The sequence below is a fragment of the Typopeltis vanoorti genome, chromosome 12 (genome assembly GCF_054136105.1).
Source record: "Typopeltis vanoorti isolate ZY-2024b chromosome 12, IOZ_Tvanoo_1.0, whole genome shotgun sequence".
Classification (NCBI taxonomy): domain Eukaryota; kingdom Metazoa; phylum Arthropoda; class Arachnida; order Uropygi; family Thelyphonidae; genus Typopeltis; species Typopeltis vanoorti.
Genome location: NC_143560.1, coordinates 28124863 through 28151000, shown reverse-complemented (window position 1 = coordinate 28151000; position 26138 = coordinate 28124863). Strand labels below are relative to the sequence as shown.

The 26138-nt window shown below is 37.8% G+C and overlaps 1 protein-coding gene across 1 annotated transcript in view; it reads right to left on the bottom strand.

Moving 5' to 3' along the window:
• Nucleotides 1-26138, bottom strand: part of LOC150100648 (plexin-A4-like) — a 707214-nt gene that overhangs the window by 493584 nt on the left and 187492 nt on the right. Inside the window, 1 exon segment of the mRNA XM_090401991.1 lies at nt 1634-1762. Within this exon segment, the coding sequence (XP_090258117.1) occupies nt 1634-1762 (129 nt within the window).

Here is a 26138-nt window from a genome sequence, read left to right as displayed (position 1 = left end):
CCACCATTCAGTAAATATCATTAATAAATTTAATTTTATTAACTATACACCAAAGGAAATACATTTTATTTCCTTTGGTGTATAGTTAAGCTTATTTACATGAACACTTTGATCAGAGTCTCTTTCAAGTACAGCAGCATTTAGTTCATACTGATTAGTGCTAAAGTTACTACTGTAACACCACAGATAGGGATGTGTGTATGTCCATAAATCTTTTATGATATTTCATCAACTGAGCTCCTAATGTAACTGAATGTACAAATGCACCATGGTAATGCTACAGATGGAAATGAATCAGCAAAGAATATTAAAGATCATCTCTCCCATAAACCTGATATCATTTGTCTGGAATAGGGATGTTACTGTCATTCAGACTGTCTGTCCAAAACACTTTTTGTATTTAGAAGAGCATTTCATGCTCTTACTTTCAGAGCAGGAATGCTCTGAAAATTACAAATGCTTACTTTCAGAGCAGGAAATGATTAATGAAGGAGAAAGTGGGTGTAAAGAAAAAAAAAAGTATGATGGTAGAAACTTGGAAAGGGACGGGGAGGGAGAGAGAGAGAGACATGCCCTAGTCCTAACGTTCAGCTCTCATGTGAGTTGTGGTTTCTGGTTCACTTGCAAGGCACCTTCCTCTTTAAGATTCTGATAGTATGGTCCTTAAATCCAAGTTTCTAACATTTTAGCCCTAAATTGAATTCTCAATATTTTCTCAGCCTCAAAATCCAGGCCCTACCTTATGACCCTCCTCCCAGATCCAGGCCATGAATCCCTTAGACTAACTGGTCAAACATTTATAGCTGGAAAACACCAATGTTTTTATGTTCTTGAGTGAATTTCATTGTATGTTCTAGGCTAATTTGTCTGTGAGTCTGTAGGAAGAAAAACCCATCATTCAGAAGAGAAGTTCTGCCACTGTATAAGACTTAGCTTACTTTCAGTTGAAAAGGACCCCTTATTTTAAAGAATTCAAGTGCTCTACAGAAGTACTATTCTAGCCATGAGCAGGGTGAAAATGGTCTAACAGCAGAGTGATGAAAATCATTGAACACCTAAATGCCTTCACAAACATCCATGTCGCAGTTGGATTTGAACATGCAACCCATTTCAGTTGGGATGCTACACACTCAGCCAACTAGGCTGAGTAAGTAACTAGTAAAGAGCAAAAAGCTACAATCTCGTAAATGGTATATATTTCTTGAAATGAAATGCTTAAGAAAAATAAACAGAACAAGTTGGATAGAAAAGAAAACAAACAGCACAGTCAGACAAGAATTATTGTATAAAAAGAAAATAATAGAAAAAATTAGAAAACAACAACAACTGAGATGGTTTGGCAATACTGTACACATGGACACAGACAGACTTCCTAACGTCCTAATCAATACTTTACCAATTGAAAAAAGAAGACCTGGAAGACTAAGAATTACCTGGCTGAAATTAATAAAGAAAATCTTAGGATGCAAAACATATAAGGAACTTTTTCGAACAGCAAGGAATAGAGATGACTGGAAGATCCTGCTCAAGAGAAGACTCAACCCGTCTTAGACGGAAGAGAAGAAGAAGATATATTTCTTATTCTAGTAGTTGATGTATATCTAAAGAGAAACAGTTTTTCGGTAGAACTTACTTTGCGATCTGTCATGACGTAGAGAAATTCCTTGTTCTTATCAAATAGCATATCAGGACTAACTGGTCGGCCATCATCAATTTCCAGATCACTGTATTCGAAAGCACTAGTCACAGATTCCACTACAGTCTGCATAAATTTAAAAAAAAAGAAGTTAATTTCACATAATATTTACAAGATTAAATAATTTACAAGAATAATTTTAATTGAGTATAAGCACTGAGATGCCTGCAAACCTGAATGTATATTTCAATGTCAAGCATGTGTTTATTATTATAACTATACAGGTATCAATAAGTTAAGAGAGATTGCTTCTTGTGTCTGCTATGATGAGCCAGTAAAGCTCTAATTTTTCTATTACACTTGATAAGAGTTGACATTCCTGTTTGCATCTGTATGGTATACTAATGTAAGCAAACAAAAATTGTGCACATGAAATCTTCATAACTAGTTACATGCATAATAACATTTCTTAGGACATTTTGTTCACCAGTAAAAGAAAGACTCCTACTTTAATGGAGGTGACTTGTTTGTTTGAGTGTTTTTTTTTTTTTTTTTTTTTGGTTTAATGGTGAAAGGACAGCTATGCTCATCTATCAAGTACACAATGTAATAAATAACCAGCACATATGGTTTAAAAATCTTGGCAGTATACCAGTTCATAAATAGATAAATAAGTATAAACAGATATAAAAAAGAAGTAAAAAGTAGGGCTCTAGAAAACCACTCATCAGGCAATTATCAGAAACAAGTGGCAAGTAAAATTTCAGACTCGTTCTAAATGCATTCAAAATATATTGCCTTATTTTCTTCACCTCATTTACACTTTTTTTTTTTTTCATTTTAAAATGTCTCATTTTCCAAAAATTTATAAATTATCAAGAAATAAACTGTTTCTTTTCAACCAGGAGATATTATATGTAATTAATTTAATAAGTTAATTCCTTTGTAGATAGACTGATTGTTCCTGCCAAAAGTTAGTTTGCACAAAGAAACACCGAAATATACCTTGCTGGTGTTTCTGAAATGTGAAGTAATTCCAATATATGACAACAAGTGGCACTATTTATCTCTCATCTTCTGTTTTAAACCAAAGCCTACCATGAGGCTGCAGATTAATTTTGAAATATACAGTCAGGTATTCTCAAACAACATTTTATTTTGCATAACTTGAAAAATTATCACCATTCTTATAAAAATCAGATATACCATAAACAAAAAAAACAAATAATTTAATATGACAGATTTTCATTTGTTTCACTGCCAACCAAACACCCCTCTTAATTCTTAAGTGGTTATGTGGTTGTAGTGTAATATATGGACCATTTTACATGATGAAAAGACTTTAATAGTGTTATTTAAAAAACATCTTGCAAATCATGTCTTGCATGATTTGCAAGATATATGATCTGGTCTCTGATATATGTCTGCATATATCAGAGACCAGATCATGTTACTACTGATATTACATCATGAAAAGTTAGTCTGGCTTCATTGCTAGTGTTGACCATTTTCTGTTATTTTTGCAAACTTTATTATTTGTCTTCCCTATTAAATTAGTTTTATGGATAATTCATATAACTTCACCTTTCATTATTGACAACAAATGAAAGGAACTGCAAACTACACTTTAGTTTTCTGAAGTGCAAAACTGAAGGGAAAGGTAAGGGAGTAGAATATACTAAAACAGTGGAGAAAAGAGTTCTCGTGTCATCATCTAAAAACAATTGAAATGTGTGCTTTCATATCAAATGGCTCAAGGGCCACTACCCAGACCAGTTTCGACTTTTATTGAAGTCTCTTCAGTGTGAGCCAGACCCAGAGGTGGTGATACTAAGGTGAAAGTAATGTAATACAAGTGGTTGTACTATGAAGACGAAGTTGCATTCTGTATTTGCTTACTAAATAACTTAAGGAAATTACAACGTACAATAGAATATACATTAAATTAAACTTTAATATATTTCCAATATTTCGGCAAAGTCATGTTGCCATCTTCAAAGGAACTTACAATAAAGACACATGCACTAAACACAGTAAATGAGAAACAAAGCGAGGAAGCTATGGTTTTCCTAAAAGTCCTGATGGTGCCCCCTAGCGGGCTATTGTTAAATCTTGAATGAACGTTTTATTATATTGCAAAATATTTCAATCAGATTTAACAGGTACAAAAAAAATTCCCAGAGAAAATGCTTGTATATAAGTGAAAAAACATATCTTGTTGACAGAAGTAACGAAATAATAATTTAATTGTAAATTCCCCTATGTATTATATTATTAAGTGTCCTTGTAAAACCGATAAGGGTTGGAATTTAGTGAAAGTTATGTTAACATGAGAAAGTTAGATTTAAGTATACAACGAGATAATCGGCTTAAAGAAATGACCCCAGACAGTCACGTACGTGAGGTCCAAGTTACGTGCGTGGAGAGAATGGTACCGAGTGCAAGAATTTTAGGTGCCGGACTGAAAAGAGTGACGTAAGAGGGATAACAGCTCAGCAAGGGTATATAGAGGTTGGCGATGCCAACTCAGGGCTTTTTTTTTTTTTTTGGTTCAGGATTCCTGTTCCAGTCGTTCCCGGAGAAGTTGCGTGAGAGCAGTCGAAAAGAACGATGTCAAGTGGCAGCCATGCGGCCAGATAGTGATCCACTGCGGACATAATCATCAGTACAGCAGAAAAGCCAGCACAAACCTATAAACATGCAGAACCACGTGGACCGAACCCGGCAGAACAGCTTCGTCCACATTGCAAAAGGTGATTCGTGATCGTAATCACTAGTTTGTCTTACCTAAAGACAACCGACTATAAGAGAGGGTAACAAGTCGTGTGAATTTTTTTGGAGATCAAGAGAAAAGGCAAGAGAGATCCTGATGCTCGGTAATGTAGAAACTTTTCAATTCCCTTGTATGCAAGAAACAGTTAGTGTGCAGATATGCTCAGTGATTAGACTTACAAAACTGAACCAGGACTTTAGTATCTAATCAACTGGTAGATTGTCTTAGCTCTGAGTAAGAATTCATGTACAGTGTAGTATTGAATTGCTAAAGTTTGTTATAGCCTGATAGTTCTTGAATTTAGAATAAGATAAATGTAAGTACAAGAATGTTAGTTGAATAGGATCAAGTCAGAAATTTAACTGGTAGTAGATACCGTCTCATATTGTTTATGATTAGGAGTATTAAGATTACGTCTGGCTGATCATTTTTAATTCTGTAGGAGAGATTCAGTTTTGTTAAGTGATCTTAATATTTGCACATCGTATTAGAGTAATGAATAAATCCTCCTTTTTCTTATCTAACAAATTGCCTGATCTATGAACTCAATGCACCACTCATAAAAATAGAACCACTGCGAGTTAAGTTGTGGGGATAGCTACGACTGCAGTAAGAGTAAAGATAAACTAAGTTTTTTTTTTAATTGGGAAATTTAATTGCTTGATTATCGAATAGTGTGTCATTCTGAGTGTTAACTCCCTGACAAGGAAGATTCTCCTGTCTAAGAATTTGGATGGCGCAGCTTCAACAAACAAATTTTTCCATATTCTGACATGGAGTTAATTCCAGATTTGTATCCAAGAAATTTGGCTCTAGCCATGGGCAATTTCTTTGTCTACCAAGTTTTGTACACGTGAGCAATTTAAGTAGTGGTCACAGAGCGAAAAATTATATCAAGTAATAGGGATATTCACTAAAGATAATAATCGTAAGTTTTAATAATAACAAATTATAAACACAATAAACACACACACACACAAGGGAGGAATTTAAGGTAAAATAAAGTAAAGAGAAATTTAACAATGGCACAGCAGACAGGATTTGATCAACTCGATTAATCAAAGAGTGTGTTAAATCAAAGTGAGTAGGTTTCGGGTTAAGTTCAGGCAATTTAGGTACAAGGAGTTTTGATAACAGAAATTGTGTAAGAAGGAAAATTATAGTGTGAACTTATATACAAGTATGGCTCATCCATCAAGTTCTGGGATGGACGATTGTGAATTCCTTTGGACCATCAAACAGTCTTCCCACAATTTTCTGGGAAGGAAACCGATGACGTTTTAGCTTTCTTTGGCTACTTTGAAGAATTAAGGAAGGTAGGCAGGTGGACTGACTTTCAGCTCCTCATCCTGCTGCATAGTAAACTTGTAGGGAAGGCAAAGAACTTCCTATATTCCTCCCCTATCCTGAAGGAAACTCCAGAATACTCAAAATTTAAAGAAGTACTGATTTCTGAGTTCTCCTGTGCAAACAGTTCCTTCCAAACTTTCTGGAAACTTTATGGGTGTGTGCAAGGTGAAGGGGAGAGAATGTGACAAGTTACTTAAATAGATTGCTATCTATCACTTGGGCTATGAGAGTGTCCACGGAGGAAAAATCTCATCTCAATTGGATAGCTTTCCAGCAATTTAGATCGGGGTTATGTAATGAGTTGCGGGAGGTAATATATAAGAAACGAGCAAAAAGCTTAGGTGGATGTTATTATAGATTAGCTAAGGAGAGGGAAAGAGTATTAGAAGAAATGGCTCATGCTACTTGTCTGAGACGATTATTTCTGGAAGGGTCCGGTACTCAGACACTCCCTCCACTCAGGATGTGACAGCAATTCTGACTGAAAAAAGCAATAAGCTTCTGAGACCACTCGGATACAGTCACACCTCTATGGAAAAAAAAAAATAGAGACATCAGATCATCAAGGGTGCAAAACCCATCATCAGATAGAGAACATACGACAGGAGAGGAGCCTATGGATTCTACTAATCGGTCTGCATGAACAAACTCCTCTGTACAAGCTGTCCAACTGGGCAAGGAACATGAAGAAAAATTAGATTCATGTGGACCCAAGGGGGCTTTTGCTGCACTCTCTGATGAGTCAGTTGGCAGACCCAATTCACCTAATTTTGATACCTGCAGAATGCAAAATGTGCAGTTGCAGAGATAAGAGGACGAATGCCTTTGTCTCTTGTAGAGAGGTTTGTTGAAGAGATCCCATGCAACTTCCTAGTCGACAGTGGGCCCATATATCTGTAATTCCTATGATACTAGTCAAGAAACTTGATATTTCCCGATGGCCTTGAGTTGGGTAAGCCCGTTAAGATTACAGGAATTGCCAGGGTTGAACTCCTCTCGATGATGAAAGTAAATGCGAGGCTTTCCATACCGTGTTTCCCAGTGAATCCCTCGCATGAGATGCTGGTCCTCCCTGAACACGCAGATACAAGTGACCAAGTCATATTGGGTCTCGACTTCTTGGAGAGGCATCATTTCATGTGTGACTTTGCTAGTGAAACAATATCCCTTTGTGGAAAAAGGTTCCAACCTAAGTTCAGAACAGGAAGTGAGTGAGGCATTAGAAATTGAAGTGGAAAATTTGGAAAGAGACTTGACTGAAGGTTTTTCAAGTGATATTCCAACATTATCCCAATGTGTTCACAAAAGAGGTTGGCTCCTTGACCTGCACTAACAGAGTTGAGCATGCTGTTCAGATCATGTCAGATTTTCTCGTGTACGTTAAGCAATATCAAACCCCCCTTAAGCACTTCGATAAGCTACAGAAGTTGTTGCAGGATTATGAGAAGGCTGGTATTATCGAAAAATCTAACTCCCAATGGAATAGTCCCTTCATTCTAGTAGAGAAGCCTAATGGTTTGTGGTTTGAGGTTTGTGTTGGACTTGCGAGATGTAAACAAAGTCACCAGACCCGTTGACTTTCCTTTGTGCAAAATCGAAGAATTGTTGATAGGTCTGGAAGGAGCAAGATAGTTCTCAAAGTTGGACCTAAACTCAGGCTACTTTCAGATCCCCCCTTAGGAAGGAGGACAGGAAGTACTTTGCTTTCACCACAAGATGGCAAAAATACTAACTCTGTCGACTTCCTCGAGGAGCCAGAAATTCAGCCATGAGCTTTCAGTGTCTGATGAACTCCATCCTTTCAGACATGTTGGGGAAAGGAGTCATATGAATCCAGGATGACCTGTTGATCTACTCGTCTGATTTAAAAAGGCACAAGGAGATTCTACTGGGCGTTTTGAATAGATTGAGCGAAGCCCAACTCTCCCTGAAGTACTCCAAGTGTCAGTTTTTTTTGAGGGAAGTAGAGTATATGGGACATATTGTAAGTGAGGCTGGGATAATCCCCACTCAGGATAACGTGACTGCCATACTGAAAGCCAGAATCCCCACCACTGTTAGGCAAGTTCGGGGAAACTTAGGAATGATTAATTTCTTCAGAAAATTCATTCCTGAGTGTTCAAAAATAATGGAGCCCAGCATGAGGCTGACCAAAAAGGGGGTGAAATTCACGTGTGTGCATGTGGGGGGGGACAGCAGTATGCCTACCAATCCCTAAACTTGGCTTTGGCCAGATCACCTGTCCTCACTTACCCAAAACTCAGACAAACCTTTTTCCTCTCGGCTGATGCCTCAAAATGACACCATTGCCTCAGTAGTGGAACAAAAGGAAGGGGAGGATTTTAGGCCCATTGCCTTCATTAGCAGGAAGCTCTCCCCCTTCTCAGAAAAAAAAACTACTCTGTAATAGAAAAGGAGGCACTGGCCCTTGTCTACGCCCTTAGAAAGTTTGGATATATGTTGCTGGGGCAACAGATCATCATGAGGTCAGATCACAAGAATCTGTCGTTCCTCTCATCCATGAAAGATAAGAACCAGAGAATTAGTCGTTGGACTCTGGAAATACAGGAATATCCCTGGGAAGACCAATGTAGTAGCGGATTATTTGTCCAGGTCTTTGGACCTTGAACAAGAGGAGGGCACCAATCCAAAAGAAGAAATTGTCAATTCCATACACAGAGCCTATGAGTTAGAAGAGAACAAAAACACAACCCCTCTCTTAAAGTCTGGGAAAAATCTCTCATAATAGAAGCACAGAGAAGGGAGCCACTGTGGGGGGAGGTATATCATAAGGTATTGAAAGGTGAGAAACCCTCTGAGGAACAATCGTTCTTTAACACCTTGCATGTAGACAAGGAAGGTATTCTGTTGTCAAAACAAGATGTCACAGTGAGATGGAAGGATAAAATCCTGGTTCCGAAGGTCATGATTCCTTGGGTGCTCCACACATTTCATGACTCAGACTTAGAGGGTCATCAAGGGTTCAATAGAACGTGGATGAGAGTGAGGGACAGGTATATATGGAAGGGCATGAGAGAGGATGTTGAGTCTTATGTATCCTCCTGCCACCTATGCCAGCAAAAGTCGAGCACCAGAGGAAAGAAAATACATAAAGAAAATGTGCCATTACGTCCCATAGTGGATGGCATTGATTCCCTCACATAAAAATTAGCTAAACATTTGGCCAAAGTACTCACACACTATACTGGCAACACACCATCACACACAAAAAAACTCAGCCCACTTCAAAGGCCAGCATAGAAAACCTTACACTCCAACATACTAACATAATGGTCAGTTTTGACGTCTCTTTATTCACAAATGTCCCACTCAAGGAAACCTTAGAGCTAATCCAAGCTAAATTTCCTCCGATATCTCAACCCAATTTTAGTTCACAATGAACTCAGGCTATTTCGTTTGGCAGGGAAAATTCTACAAACAAATAGAAGGGACAGCCATGGGTTCACCACTCTCTCCACCCTCGGCCAATTTCTTCATGGAGACCTTTGAAGGGAAAGTCTTAAACTCTGCTCCACAAAAACCAACCATATGGCTTTGCTACATTGATGATGTGTTCGCTATTTGGCCACATGGCTTTGATGCACTCCTTTCCTTAATACACTTAAACAACCAACACCCCAGAATCAAGTTCACCCTGGAAAAAGAGGAAAACAACAGCCTCCCTTTCCTAGACACACTAGTCACATGCCAACCTGATGGAACCTTGGTTTTCTCAGTTTATAGAAAACCCACCCATACAGGCAGATACTTTCACCAACAATTCCCCCCCCCCCACAACAATATGGAGTTGTTAAGACACTATACAACAGGGCTAAACTAATCTGTTCAAATAACAATGTCTACCAATGGCTACCCCCCCCCCCCAAAAAAAATCCAAAAATATTGAAATCGATAAACCAATCAACATTCCCTACATCTGAGACACCTCGGAAAAAATTACCAAAATCTTAAAAAACATGACATGACCTCTTTTTACAGACCATATAGAAAATTGGCATCCCTTATCTGCTCCACTAAAGACCAACCACTCCCCCTAGACCTATCTGGTGTATACCAGGTCCCATGCAGCTGTAAGTTATCCTACTTTGGCCAAACAGGCAGGACAGCGAATATCAGAATTTCAGAACACAAGGACTACATCCGGTTTCACCAGTACAGCCACTCTGGTCTTGCAGACCATGCTCTGGATACATGCCACAGAATATGGTGGAAGAAAGCCACAATAATACACCATAGCAATTTCAAATTTGAAAGACTTTTCATGGAATCAGCCTCAGCTCTAAGAAACATGCCAAATCTCAACAAATTTGGTTGCATGAAACTGTCCCAAATTTGGGAGGCTTACATCAGGAGACACAACAAGGATAACTCTAAATCCTTGCTGTGACTAGTGGTGTGCTGCAGGGTTCTGTTCTTGGACCACTGCTGTTTAATTTGTTCATTAACAATATAGGAAAGGATCTAAGAGGAACAGTTCATTTGTTCGCTGATGATGCAAAGTTGGGTAGGGCAATAGCGAATGCAGAAGGGAAAAATACAGGAATGGATTGATGAAAATGAGATACTGTATGGTGGACAGCATGGTTTTGTGAAGGGTAGATCATGCCTCAGTAACTTGCTCAAGTTTTATAACACAGTGACGGCTGAACTGGATAAGGGTAATGGGTTTACAGTGATACTGCTGGACCTGGCTAAGGCATTTGACAAGATACCACATGGAATTCTAATCCGTAAACTACAACATATGGAAATGGATATAGGGTTGGGGAGATGGATAGGTGGGTGGTTGATGGAGAGATATCAGAGAGTAGTTTATTCAGGAGTAGAGTCCAAAAGATGGCCTGTGACTAGTGGTATGCTGCAGGGTTCTGTTCTTGGACCACTGCTGTTTAATTTGTTCATTGACGATATAGGGAAGAATCTAAGAGGAACAGTTCATTTGTTCGCTGATGATGCAAAGTTGGGTAGGGAAATAGTGAATGCAGAAGATGTCAAAATTTTGCAGGATGATTTCGATAGATTGGAGATATGGGCTAAGGAGAATGGATGTCAATTTATTGTGGCAAAATGTAAGGTTATGCATTTTGGGGTGAAAAGATTAGCACCAGTATATCACATTGGTGGAACTGTACTCCAGGAGATTGATGAAACCAGGGACTTGGGAATGTTGGTGGACAGGGAGATGAAGTTTAGGGGGTACATTTGCAAAAGTGGCTAAATCAGCTCATCAACTCACTTGGTTTTAAAAAATATTTTGACGAGCAGAGACAAGCAAGTTATTGTACCTCTGTACCGAGCCTTGATAAGACCTCATCTCGACTACTGTGCCCAGATTTGGTCACCTAGGTTTCTTCTTGATGGGGAGGAGGTGGAGAGGATCCAGAGGCGAGTGACCAAGATGATAAAAGGTCTATGGAATGAACCTTATGAGAACAGGTTGAAGATTTGTGGATTGCAGAAATTAGTGATAGACGGAAAAGGGGAGATATGATTGAGACATTCAAATTGCTAAAGGGTTTCTATAGGATTAATTCAGAGGATATTTTTGAGATCAGGACTGGTGGTGGGAGAACTAGGGGACACCTATGGAAGCTGGGCAAGAGTGTGGTTAGCAAGGGTGTTAGAGCTGGGTTCTTTACTTTTAGAGTGGTAAATGAGTGGAATAAGCTGTCAGTCTGTTGTGGGTGCTATGACGGTGAGTGAGTTCAAGGCAAGGTATGATAGATACCATGAGAATGTCATAATTGTGTGGATATTATGTTTAGGGCCTCCCTCGATGAGTCTAAGGACTCCCTGGAATCGCTCGTAATAATAATAATAGACCTTAGCCCAACGGCTAAGAATACCTATATAGCTTGCTAGGGGGCACCATCAGGACTTTTAGGAAAACCACAGCTTCCTCGCTTCGTTTCTCGTTTGCTGTGTTTAGTGCCTGCGTGCACGTGTCTTTATTGTAAGTTCCTTTGAAGATGGCAACGTGACATTGCCAAAATATGGGAAATATATTAGAGTTAAATTTAATGTATATTCTATTGTACGTTGTAATTTCATTAAGTTATTTAGTAAGAATGTATAACCAACGTTTAAACCTTTCTAAGAGAATTGCATTCTGTAATGTATAAAAATATATATATATATCTTGCTGAAAGAAACTCCACATTACAAGGTCTTTCAAAGTGAAAACATTCAGGTTTTATGGAACATTCAATTTTCACAACAAAATGCTGTGGCATAAACTTGGCAAGAAAATGCCTAGGAAACACTACTGCTTTCCAAAGAAAGATGTATTCTAAAATGTCTGAACTGAACACCTGAAGAGCCTGTTAAACAGATAAAGTTAATTTTTTTTTTTTAAATCATTTACTGACTTCCAAAACTCTATGAATGAAAGAATGATATATGAAAAAATATATCTATATGAAAGAATGAACAAGTTCTTTTTATCATAGAACACTGGTAATTGGTTAGCAAGCAGTGGTACAGAAGTAGCATGTAACATACTGAAATAAAAATAATGTACTAGTGACAAAATCAAAGAAAGACATGACAGATCTTTAAGATTACTGTACATAATATAGTGTTTTTAATTCTATTAAAGATGTTCTCTTTATTGCTGAAATTGAAACGGTGGTAATTGAATATGTGACTCCCCACCTTCCACATACACATCCCTTTTACAATTCATACTATGGGCAAGTAAAAATTTTTTTCTGGAGTCCAGGAAAAAAATTCATAGAACATTCATAAAACAGGTTTTAAAATCACATATACAACAACAGATTAAATTAATAAAATAAAACTGATATGTACATATAATTTATATATGATGGTAAATGGTGATACAATAGCAAAAATTTAAAATTGGGTGACATTTGATGAATCTGATAAAACCTGCTGAGTGTAATTTAGTCGATTTTGTAATCTGCCTGATTACTATTGGAATTCCCCCCACCCCACTTGGTTAGACTATAATAAATTTAATTTAATCCTTTATCCAAGTGTAAGCAAACAAAGTTTGCACCTGAAGTATCTTCAGGACTGAGGCAATTCATGGTAAAGGTGGACTAAGTTCTCATTACTAGTCTTAGTATCTCCCATAATGCAAAGCACATCTCCTTGTGGAGATGTATAATGCCATGCATTAAGGGGAAGGGCTACTGTCCGTGCAGTTAGCCTAGTGGCTTTGCACTTCGCAACGATATGCCTTGGGAAGGAGTGTCCTAGGTTCAATTCCCGTCGACAACATGAGGAACTTGAGGATCTTCCTCAGGAATAGCCAAGTTAGCCAGTCTTGGCCGTGGGCAATAGGGTTTTTTCCACCAGTTTATCTGGCGTTTTTCATCAAAGCAGGCAAACTGGCCCTGTGAACATACGCTTCTACAGTCAAAAATATATCCCCCCCCCCTCCAGCGGCAGACAGGTCGGTTGGGAGTGGTACTAACAAGAAGTCGCATCTAAGTAACACGTGGACCCTGCATAGGAAGCGGGAATAACGCATAGTGAAAGAAAGATTAAGGGAAGGGCTACCACCCAGACCGATTTCCACCTTTATTGAGGTCCCTTCAGTGGGAGCCAGACCCAGAGGTGGTGATACTGAGGTGGAAATAATGGAGAAGTCATATTTACCTATATGCGTTGCCAAAAGGTCTCACCTTATTATTAAATTACTCTGGATTTAGAGAAAGATATTGGAATTTTTTTTTCCACTTCCATCTTCCAACTAACATGTGAAAGAAGAGAGTTTATTGTCAAATATGAGCCCTAGAACTGGCTTTTGGTATTTGAATTCTGGGGCAGGATGAAAATATCTACAGCAAAAAATGCACACAAGGTGTCTTCTGCTGTAAAAATATAAACTCAATTTGCAAGTGCACATCATCATTATCATCCACACAAATGGCATCCATCATCCACCACTACTAGTATTTTCACAGACAATCACAAACATCCATGCCCATAGCAAGATTTGAACCTGCAGCCTTTTGGCTACGGGAGAGTGGATATGCTAACCACTCAGCCAACCAGGCCAGCTATAGCAAATGATGAAGTTATCCACATAGAGGGCATTACTCACAGTAGGAAGTTATTCAATTATCCAGTTACCTTTGACTGCAAAAAGCACGACTCTTAAAATAGAACCAAGCAGGATTCCCTAATCTTGGGTATGTGGTTTGGAGAAAGTGGTTCCCACTCAGACTTAGAAGATTTGGATGGAAAATAAGTTCTTGATAAAAAGAAGGAGATTCACTCTGAGACCAACATTGTATAGGTCTTTCAATATTTTAAATCACCAAGCAGAGTCTTATGCTTTTTCCATATCAAAACTGATACCAAGTGTTAGGAAGGCATCTCTGTAATGGATGATTCCAGCGAGACTAGATGATCCATTGTAGAATGATATTTTTTGGAAGCCAGATTGTGTTCTGGAAAAAAAAGGCAGTTTCTCTCCAGAAACATAAAAGACAAGTTAACCATTTTTTTCCCCAAATCTTGCACAACCAACTGGTCAGAGCAATACTTTAATATACTGTGCTATACTTTATTGGGGATTTTTTATTCCTTCCCTGGCTTAGAAAAGGCAACAACAGCAGCCCTTTGCTAGGTATCCAGAAATCTCAAACATTGTTCAACTGCTGTTAGACCAGAAATCTGGTCTAACAGCAGTTGAACAATGTTTAAGCAAAGAAGATTTCATTTCTTCCTTTGTGAACAGTATGCTATATTCTTCAGTACTGTCCAAAGGAAACAGAATTTGTTTTTCTGCTTGTATTTTTTGATAAGGAACTTGGTGGTGGTGGTGGGGGAGTAAGAAGATACTGCTGATATTCTAGCAAATAATCTTCTCCAACCAACAAAGTCACAGGTATGGATGTTTACGATTACTGCCTAGAGCGAGACCATTGTCCTACTTATTAAAATCTTGAAGTGACTTGAAAAAGTTCCAGGTTTGGTCTCTAGAGCAGGTTGGATAATGTAAAAAAATCTGGACTTAAAAATCTCCTTCAGTTGGCAATTATGCATCCATTATGTTCTAGGATAGGGAGCTGGTGGATGGTAGTATAGATGCCTTTAATTTCCCAGATTTTATCCCATACTTCTTTCTTCTTGGTTGATCAGGTTATATATGTGTACTGGATCCAAGATTCCGTTTGGCTCTGAAATCAGATTTATCCCTGCTTGGGCACAAGTACGTTTGAAAGCAATGAGGTTTGTTGTTGTCGTGAGGTATCAATAGAAGATACTCTGTGTTTTCCTTCTGAGCTTCCTTTGTTGTGTAATCATTCTATCATAGCTTAATGAAACTGACAGTGCATTATGCAAGCTGCAGTTGTTGTAGCTTGAGTTCACTATATTGCTGATAGATGAGTAATTGCAAAGATATTCTATCCTAGGTTGTCAATGTCTCCGACTGGACAGTTTGAAGGTCTTTATTATTATTATTATTATTATAAAGGACATCCATGTTGAATGTGCTCTACCGCGTCCCCTCCATTCCATACATACATTATCTTCAAGCATCATGTGATCATCAGGGCATCTCATGACATATCCATACCATCTAAGCCACTGCTGTTATTTTATCAGCAACAGACCTAATCTTAAAGCTCCCAAGCATGGTAATGCTTGGGAGCTTTAAGATTAGGTCCACCTCAGCGTCTCACATGTAACTTCTGTTCTTGTTTCTTAAGAGACCAACATTCCACACCGTATAATAATGGCAGGTTACACTGCTGTTTTATACATTCTTCCCTTCACTAGTATTCTTCTGTCACATAATACTCCAGAGAGCACTCTCCATTTCATCCAGCCAGTGTTCATGTAGTGTTCAATGCCTGAATTGATGGTGCTGTCTTTTGTAAGGATTAAGCTCAAGTACTTAAAATTGCCAACCTTCTTGAGTGGGGTATCTTGAAGGTATATATATTATTCTTAAGGCCATTCAAAAAATCATAACAAATGTACTCAGTCTTCTGTCTACTAATTTGCAATCCACTAGTTTCCAGTGCTGTCTTCCACTTATCTAGCATCAACTGTAAGACTGCAGACAACTGCCATTGCTTCGTTTCCTGGACTGGTATATCGAAAGGAAAGGGTAACATTTTGTTTATTGGCTTTTTCACCTGTTGCATGGTGATGAGTAACAATGGTCAGATGTCTTGTTTCTTACTTCTTTATCAAAGATTTATCTACGTATCAGCTTGGTTGGAGCCTTGTGAGGGCCCTGAAAAAATTTGAGAATGAAGGATTTATAGTTGGTTTTGTGTGGTGCCACCCACTAGAGCCTCGCATGGATACCCACTCACCTGGAAACATATACAAATACCAAATCCACCCATACTTAGAATACTTCCCTAAAAATCCTTGATGCCATCCAGAGGAGAATAATTAAGCTCAGATGATCACTCTCACAGATTCACTTCAACCTCTTTCACAGAAATATTCAGCAGTGCGTCTATTCTATAGGTAAATCAATGGTCACTGAACTGGCAACCATCATTCCTCCACTTCTGTTAATACAAGAAAAGCACCTGCCCAGTCCCTTTACTGTGCAACTGCAAACACACCAAAGCTGCTTCTCTTCTTCATCTTATTCCCTCCAACTCTGTCCTCTGGAAATGACTTCCTCATGATGTATTCCCAAACAACTACAACCTCCAATTCTTCAAAAAAAAACAAATAAACTTTTAACTCAGTCCTCACCTGTACCAATGTGCGCATAGGTCCTCGTGTGTATCGGATCAGCATAAAAACTCATCGTGGATGTCATCTGATACTATAAGTACTTGCTTGGTATTGAACCAACACGACTGTCATAATTTTCTGTTTTGAATGGTCTGTTGTAGATTCCAAACTGTGAAGAAAACAATCTGATAGTCTCCGCACGTGCATTAGATGAAGAATTCCTCTTCTTTGTGTGTGAGAGATGGGGGGGGGGGGAAAGAAAGCTGTTGGCAATGGTTTTTGTAATACAGATATCCCTTGATATATGCGGCTTTGATTAGTGCACAAAAAATTGTCGTGACCATAAACTTGATATATGCAGCCCAAAAAAGTTTGAAAATAGGCAAAGCGTTAGACTTGGTAAATGAAACCGATCAGATCACGTGGCACAAGTTGTGCTCCAACGTTAGTAACTCGCTCTCGGCCTCAGTCTCAGTGCTTCAATTTATCAGCAGAGCGTGGCGCGTACAGCTGTATATGTGTATTACAGTGTACGCTTACAACCTATCTGCATATCACGTAATTTTCAAATTATGTAAACATTACCCTTCGTAACCATGGCCTCGAAAAAGAGTAATAAATAAAAACATTACTTTGGATACTAAAATTGACATTATTAAAAGGTTTGATAACGGAGAAAGCAAAGCAAACATCGGAAGAGTTCTAGGCTTTAGTGAATCAACTATAAGAGCCATTTTAAATAAAAGCGACCGAGTACCGCAAACAAGGCAAAGGGGCATCTGCATCTTTGAGTATGCAGTGTACTAGGAATAGAAGCCCGTTAATGATCAAAATGGAAGATTTACTATTTCTTTGGTAAAAAAGATTGTAATCAGAAGTGTATTCCCATCGGCAGCAATAATCATAGGCTCAAGGCTTTAAGCCTTTTTTCTACACTTAAAGAAAACAAATATTAAGATGTGACTACAACATTTTCTGCAAGCAAAGCCGGGTTAGAAAATTTCAAATCTCGATCTGGAATGAAAAATGTATTTTTCATTCTGGATTAACAGGTGAAGCAGCAAGTGCTGATGAAGATGTTGCAACCAGATATTCGGCTCAATTAAAGAAAATAATCAAAGAAAATGGGTACCACAATTGTCAAATATTCAACGTAGACAAAATTGGCCTGTTTTGGAAGAAAATGCCAACAAAAACATTTTTAGCAAGAAAAGAATGAACCACACCTGGTTATAAAGCATCCAAAGATTGCTTAACACTTTTACTTGGAAGTAATGCCGAAGGTGATTTCAAATTAAAGCCAATGCTAATTTATGAACAATGAACCCCAAGGGCTTTTAAAGGCTGTAACAAACAATCCTTTCCAGTAACATGGGAATCAAATAAAAAGGCATGGCTTACCAAACAGTTGTTTGAAGAATGGTTCACTTCGCATTTTTTCCCGCAGTTGAAAAATACTGCAATGAAAATAATTTAGCTTTCAAAGTTCTTTTAGTATTGATAATGCCCCTGGACATCCCACCTCATTTAATGATTTAAATAGTAATGTGCAGGTTGTATTTTTACCACCGAATACAACATCTTTGATACAGCCTATGGATCAGGGAGTCATTTCTGCATTCAAGGCTTACTATATTAGAAGAACTTTCGCCCAGGCAATTCAAGCTACAACTGGAGATGACCCAATCACTCTAGAGGAATTCTGGAAAAAATACGATATTAAACAAGCAGTTATAAACATTCACGAGTCTTGGGAAGAAGTGACAGCCAACTGTATGAGAGCAGTCTGGAAGAATCTTTTGCCTGAATCTGCAAATAATTTTGGTAGTTCTATTAATCATGTCAACGAAGTTATCGATAATATTGTTTTGATTGGAAGTGCTCTTGGCTTTGAGAATGTCGATTCAGAAAATATTCGGGAATTATTGGAATCGAAACGAAAGATCGAAGTAACGAAGATCTTCTTGGAATCTAAGATCAACAGGCATACGAAGAGGAAGAAGAAAAGGAAAGTAAAGATGTATCTAAAAAAATCACTATCAAAGAACTTGAAGAATTGTTTAGGACAATTAAGAAGGCAAAAGAACTTATACTAGAGATAGATTCAAATGTAGAGAGAAGCATGAACGTCAGTCACAGTTTAGATAAAAAAATTGATTGTTATTGCAAAATCATGGAGGAGAAAAAAACTACCACTGTTCATTTTACGTTAGATAAGTTTTTTTTATAAAAAATAAATATTTAGATATGTTTTTATGTAACAAATATGTATAAATAAAATATATAAATACATGTCACCTTAAAAAATAAATGTTTAAATTTTTATATTTTGCAGGATTCATTGTAATTATTCCCATTAATTCTTAACTTTGAATAATGCAGTTTTGATGTATGCGGTGTCCATCGAGGCTTAATTAACTGCATATATCAAGGGATACCCATATCCTCCCAGAGAGGATCTGCAATATGTGAAGCTATTATGTTCCAGGATCACAATAGGTGAGTGGTCTAATCACAAACCACTTTGGCATTGGATGAGATGGTTAAAGAAAATGAAAACTCAATTCGTGAATCCATCTGGCTCTAATGGTAGATACCTTATGTTTGGGCACATTTGAAAGCAATTAAGTTTCGTGTGATAGAGTATATCCAAAGATATTCCAAGCTTTGTTTTGAGCTTTCTTGGATGCTGCACATTCTTATGTAAATTTCACTATGGTATAGGAAAAGGGGAAACTTGATGCTTCAGGTTTTGCAACTGTGGCAACTTATTATACACTATCATGTGATTCCTTCTGTTGATAGGAAAGAGCTGGTGTTTTTGCAGAATCCTATTCTACTAAAAATATATGCTAGTCGGCCTCATTTGTTTCTCATGATTATTTATTTTGTGTGCGAACTACAGAAAATATAAGAGCATACATATAAATGATTAAATGCATACATTAAAAGACAAAAATGCCACTTGCATGAAATATTAAGCAAAAACATAAAATGTCAAATTTCACTCATCCAGTTTATCCTGATATCAGTGATAGAGTACATTGTTGCCTACATAAAAAGAGTAGTTACTATAAGTAAATGATTGTTCCCATAGACATTAATTTCAATGTACTGTTAGGTTGACAGGAGTGGGTGCTCTAATAGGGTGTGGAAGGTGTTAATTCCTATGCATTGGAGAAGATAGAGGTGGTTGGTTGAGCATGCATTTCATAATCCCCCCCCCCCTCCACCATCACCAAATACACTGCTTGCACTATTCCAGAGATTCTCCTTAATAAGTAAGGGGATAATAACAGTAAGATGAGATAATTAATGAAGTCTTCAGATATATCTGCATTTAATAGTGAATAGATAAATCAAACTGATAAGAGAACACACCGAGACATGGATAGCAAATACCTTTACATTACCATCCAGTTTCAGGTAAGTCTCTAGCAGGTAAAGTACCCTGGCTTATGCTTCTGAAAGAAGAGATCACTGATGTTTCAGCAGAATCCATGACAACTCCATTTTAGAAACATATTCATGTTGGATCCATTTGGTTTCCAGTTTTGATTATGCAAGCTTTTGCCTTTTTTTTTCAGTCCTAGACTTTTCTGCCATTATTTTTATTTATTTATATTTTTTACTAAAGGATTTTCCTGTAATGAAATTGCTTTTGGTGGATTTTCTGAAGTGAGGTCATATTCATTAATTTCCTCAATTCATTCTAGTAACAGACTGCATCACACATTCAGGGATAATATCCAATTATAAGAAGGCCAGGTTGAACAGACAAGTTAATGTCTGTTTAGATTCATATATCCTTTTACCTACTTTGTATAACAGTTTGCAACTACATTCTACTTGCACAGAATTGAGATTCAACAATTACTCAGTAAACACTGGTATGAATTCCCCCACTCTTTGAAGCACTTTGTCCCTTAATATGGAATGTGTTGCTCTTTTGAATTTCTTTCTTATTACACCTTCAGCATGCTCAGGAGTAAGACAAATGTTCCCCTCGCAGTTGTAGGCATTTTAGATGTTTAGTGTGCTCTCTTACACTTCATACTCATTACTGCCACCACATCAGACACAGATTATTATCTGCCATAGGCAATTTGAACATGACCATATTTCTAGCACTTGGACCATCTAAAAGAATATTCAGGATGTGGAACCTGAGAGGGCAGTTCAGATGGCACATTTTCATTATGGAAGATTTAAGGGTAAGTAAATGGAAACATGATATTTCTGATGAGTTCAAGATTGTTTTTGATAGGTAGGGATAGCAGACAGAACTGAAGATCAGAGAGGTTCACTTGGATGTTAACAAACACATGCAGGGATGTCGAAGTTAGCCCTCTTTGAGGGTTTCTTTGGGATAAGGAAGCGATGAGATTCCAGTGGAGAGTAACCACAATGGTGGCTGATCTAAGGAGACTCCCATTAAAACAGACTGAAAGTTTTTAGATTACTAAGTTTAGTTTGACAGGCAGGCATAGTATAAAGATCCAAGAAAGTGGATCCTTATACAGCATAGTAACATCTTTTTAGCTATTTATATACACACAGTATATTATAATTATATGCAATTACATTTTTGTAATATATCTAGCAACTCTTTAATGGTACTGTATTTCTTGATGCTGTAAGGTCATTGTACACAGACCTTCAAGAACTATGCCAGCAGTAGCTAAGCTACTGGTAGGGCCCCCTAGCCGGACAGATCGAGCGGTAAGTGCAAGACTAAGAAAGATATCCTGGTCCTCCAGGGTTGAGGATTTTGCATAATGCTAGTTAACTTACTAAGTAAAAAATCTCTAACTCAGATGCTTCAACTTGAAAAATTCATCAGACAGAAAGAATGGATTATGACAAGGAAAAGATAAAGTTAAAATATTAGGAATCTTGGACATTTTAAAAGTAGCCAAATGGAATATAAGAAGTATAACAAAGGAATTAGAATTAATGAAACAAATAAAAAATAAAAATATTAATATAGTCATGATAACAGAAACAAAAAAGAATTAAAGAGAATAAAAGATATAGATGGTTTAACTATGTTACACAGTGGAGTGGCCATTTCAATCAATAATAAATGACAAAACACAATATGGAAGTACAATTTTGTAAATGATCGAATTATAACAGTTCAATTAAAAACAAATAGAAGCTACTTAAATATCATAGGAGTATATGCCCCTGAAGAAGGCAGAAAAGAGTATTCTGAACAATGTTATGAGGAACCACAAAACAGTTAAATAATTATGATAAAAATGACTATATATATTAATAGCAAGAGAACTTATGTTAGAGTTGGAAACAATCCAATCCCAAATGGTTTAGGCAAATATGGATAATAATGGTCAAGAACGTATGTATTTTCAAAAAAAGAATATAAAATATACCCAGAATGCCAGAGGAACAAGATCTATAACTGACTATACTATTACCAATCAGAAACCGGCTCCACATGTGAGAGATGTACATGTTTACAGAGGAAATTAGTTTTTTTTTTTTTTTTTCAGATTAGTTAAGTAGTTTTTCAAATATAAATACTAACCAAACAGATAAAAAACAAGAAATAGAACAAATAAACAGATATATCTATTACAAGAATAAAGCTTTAGAATGCTATATCAATCAGCGAATCTATTTGACTGCAAAAACAGAGGGTGAAAGAGATGATAATCATGGCAGGAACGAATGATTTGAAAGAGGACAAAATGGAAATGATAGAGGATGTGAGGGAGTTGTTTGAGGTAGCAAAAGAGAAGAGTGAGAGAGTTAGGATGGTGAGTATCTTACCGCAGTATGACAGCGAAGTGTTTAGAAGGAGGGTCATAATTGCCAATGACTTTATGCATGGGTTATGCATGGAGAGTGGTGTGGAATTTGTGGATGTGTGGAATGAGTTCGATGGGCGAAAGGACTTATATAAGATGGATGGGTTACATTTGAATGGAGTTGGTGTACGGAGACTTGAAAGAGTGTTGATGAATGATGTACAGACTCAGGGAAACTAGATTTATTAGGGGGGGGGGCAGTTAAGTGTATGAATGAGTATATTATGCCCGGGCGAGTACGACGGACAACAAATCAGAATGGGATAGTTAGTATAAGGCATCAAAGTAGGGATGGGACAAATGGGCTTCTGCGATTCATGTACACTAATGCCAGGAGTATTAGGAACAAGAAGGAAGAGTTTTTGGCCATGGTTGGCACTTCCAGGCCACAGGTTGTCGGTATTAGTGAAACATGGCTGACAGAAGATGATAAAGCTAGTGGGATTGAATGTGATGGGTATAGCGTGTTCAGGAGTGACAGGGTGAATAAAAAGGGGGGAGGAGTGTTATTGATGATAGCTGATGAGCTTCAGCCAAGGAGTATAGAAGCTGAACTGCAGGATGGGGAAAAAAGCACATTTGAGGCTGTTTGGTGTGAGATACAATCTAGCAGAACAAAATATACAATCGGGTGCTGCTATAGACCGGGTGATGGAGTGGATGGTGGGAATAGTATGCATAAGCAAATAGAAGAAATGAATGGAAAGAGGGTAATTATTATGGGTGATTTCAATTATGGTAATATTGACTGGAAAGAGGAGAGGGCACATGGGAGGAAGGAATTGGATTTTATGCAGTTATTAAGGGACAACTATCTACGGCAACATGTATTGGAAAATACCAGGGGGCAGAGAGTGCTGGACCTAGTAATTGCAACTGAGAATGTGGCTGTAACGAACATGACCTTGTTGCCACCAATTGGTGAGAGTGACCATAAGGTCATGACTTGGGAGGTGGCTAAAGGAGTCGAATTTACAATTAAGACAGGGTATATGTGGAATTATCGGGCTGGTAAGTATGACAAGCTTAGGTGTGTGCTTGGCTCAATGCCATGGCATGTAAAACTGCAAGGGCTGGATGTTGATAGTGCATGGGAGGTGGTTAAGAACTGTTTGCAGGAGGCAATGGTTGACTGTATACCAAGAGTCCGAATAATAAATCAAGTAGGGGTTAAATGGATGAATAACACTATTAAGCTTGAGCTGCAAAAAAAGAAACAATTGTGGAGGAAATTTAAGGAAAAGGGTGACCATCAGGTGCAGGAACAGTATAAAGCTCAGGCCAGGATGGTAACAAGGGTGGTAAGAAAAGCAAAAGCAGATTACAAAAGGAAATTGGCCATGCAGGCTAAAGAGAATCCCAAACAGTTTTTTCAATATGTTGCAAGTAAAAGGAAAAATGCTCATGGTAGACTGATCTTAAAAAATGCTGAGGGTAGGGAGGTAACCGAATCAGTCGATGTTGTGGAATTACTGAGCGAGCACTCTGCAAGAGTATATCATCCAGGTGGTGACTTTGCAGAAATGGAAGAACCAACAGCTTATACTGGAATTGTGATGAATGAAGTAGAGGTAACTAGTCTATTACAGAACCTCAATGTCAATACATCTGTGGGATTGGATGGTATACCAGCTCGTGTCATACGTGAAGCGGCCAAAGAATTGTCAGTGCCCTTGACCATTTTGTTTAATTTGAGCCTCAGGACTGGGTCAGTCCCAAGGGGGTGGAAAGAGGGCAAAATAGTTCCACTACACAAAGGTGGTTCCAAGGCTGCTATTGAAAATTACCAGCCAATCAGCATAACAGGAATCATTATCAAGGTCTTAGAGAAAATAGTCAAGAGGAAAATACAAGATTGGATAGAAGAAAATGGGATACTGTATCGGGGACAGCATGGTTTTGTGAAGGGTAGGTCATGCCTCAGTAACTTGCTCACGTATTATAACACAGCGACGGCTGAACTTGATAAGGGTAATGGGTTTACAGTGATTCTACTGGACCTTGCTAAGGCCTTTGACAGGATACCACATGGAATTCTAATCAGTAAATTGCAGCATATGGGAATGGACATAGGGTTGGTGAGATGGATAGGAGGGTGGTCAACGGAGAGATATCAGAGAGTGGTTTACTCAGGAGTAGAGTCCACAAGATGGCCTGTGACTAGTGGTGTGCCACAAGGATCTGTCCTTGGACCACTGCTGTTTAATTTGTTCATAAATGATATAGGAAAGGATCTGAGAGGAACAGTTCATTTGTTTGTGGATGATGCGAAGTTGGGTAGGGCAATAGTGAATGCAGATGACGTCAAAATTTTGCAGGATGATTTGGATAGATTGGAGGTCTGGGCTAGGGAGAATGGATGTCAATTTAATGTGGCAAAATGTAAGGTTATGCATTTTGGGGTGAAAAGATTGGAGGCAGTTTACTGCATTGGTGGAACCGTGCTGCAGGAAATTGATGAGGCACGAGATTTAGGAGTGTTGGTGGATAAGGAATTGAAATTTAGGGGACACATTGCAAAAGTGGCCAAATCAGCTCATCAAATCACTTGGTTGCTGAAGAATACGTTGACAAGCAGAGACAAGCAGGTTACTGTTCCTCTGTATCGAGCCTTGATAAGACCCCATCTCGACTACTGTGCCCAGATTTGGTCACCTAGGTTTCTTCTTGATGGGGAGGAGGTGGAGAGGATCCAGAGGCGAGTGACCAAGATGATAGCAGGTCTGTGGAATGAATCGTATGAGAACAGGTTGAGGATTTGTGGGTTGCAAAAATTGGTTGATAGGCAGAGGAGGGGAGATATGATTGAGACATTCAAATTACTGAAGTGTTTCTATAAAATTAATTCAGAAGATATTTTTGAGAACAGGGCTGGTTGTGGGAGGACTAGGGGACATCCATGGAAACTGGGCAAAAGTGTGGTTAGTAAAGGTGTTAGAGCTGGGTTCTTTACTTTTAGAGTAGTGAATGAGTGGAATGCGCTCCCTGAGTCTGTGGTGGATGCTGTGACAGTGAATGAGTTTAAGGCGAGGTATGATAGATACTGTATGAATGTCGAATAGTTGTGATGAATATGATTTAGGGCCTCCCTCGATGAGTCTAATGACTCCCTGGAGTTGCCCGTAATAATAGTAATAATATTCAACAATTTACCTAAAAGAAGTCAAAATTAATGAAGATATAAAAGAAAAATGAAAAACTTTAATATGATTCATAAAAGCAGCCTCTGAAGTACCTGGAAAGAAAAGCATTACAAATTTGGAAAACATGGATATAGGAAATTCAATAAAAGAAAAACAAGTACCATAGAAATCATTTCTTCAAAAACAAAGGAAATAGAAGAAATATACAAAAACAAAAGAAATATAGCAAAAACCATAGTACAGAAAGTTCATTAAGATTCTTGGGACAGATTTATTAATAAAATAGAGGATGAAAGACTTCTTAGCCTACAAAATATTAACAAAATTGAAGAAAGATACTGCACAATTCAACATATACAAGAGAAACCATGGATAGAACATTATAGGAATTTAGGGTATGACCCAAATTTATTAATAGAAAATAGCAATGAAGAAATCATTAGTGACATAGAACCAGTTAGATGGAAGATCCAGTCTAACTGGATCTTCAACCAGACCAGATGGCATAAATACAGAGCTTTGAAAATATGGAGAATATTTACATTAGAGTCTTAAAATTAATAAATACTTGTTAGAGGAAATGGGAGGTTCCATCAGATTAGTCAAAAGCTAAGTTCATATCCATATTTAAGAAAGGAGACAGAGATGACTGGAAATTACAGAGGAGTGAGTTTATTAAAAATATACTTAACAGAAGA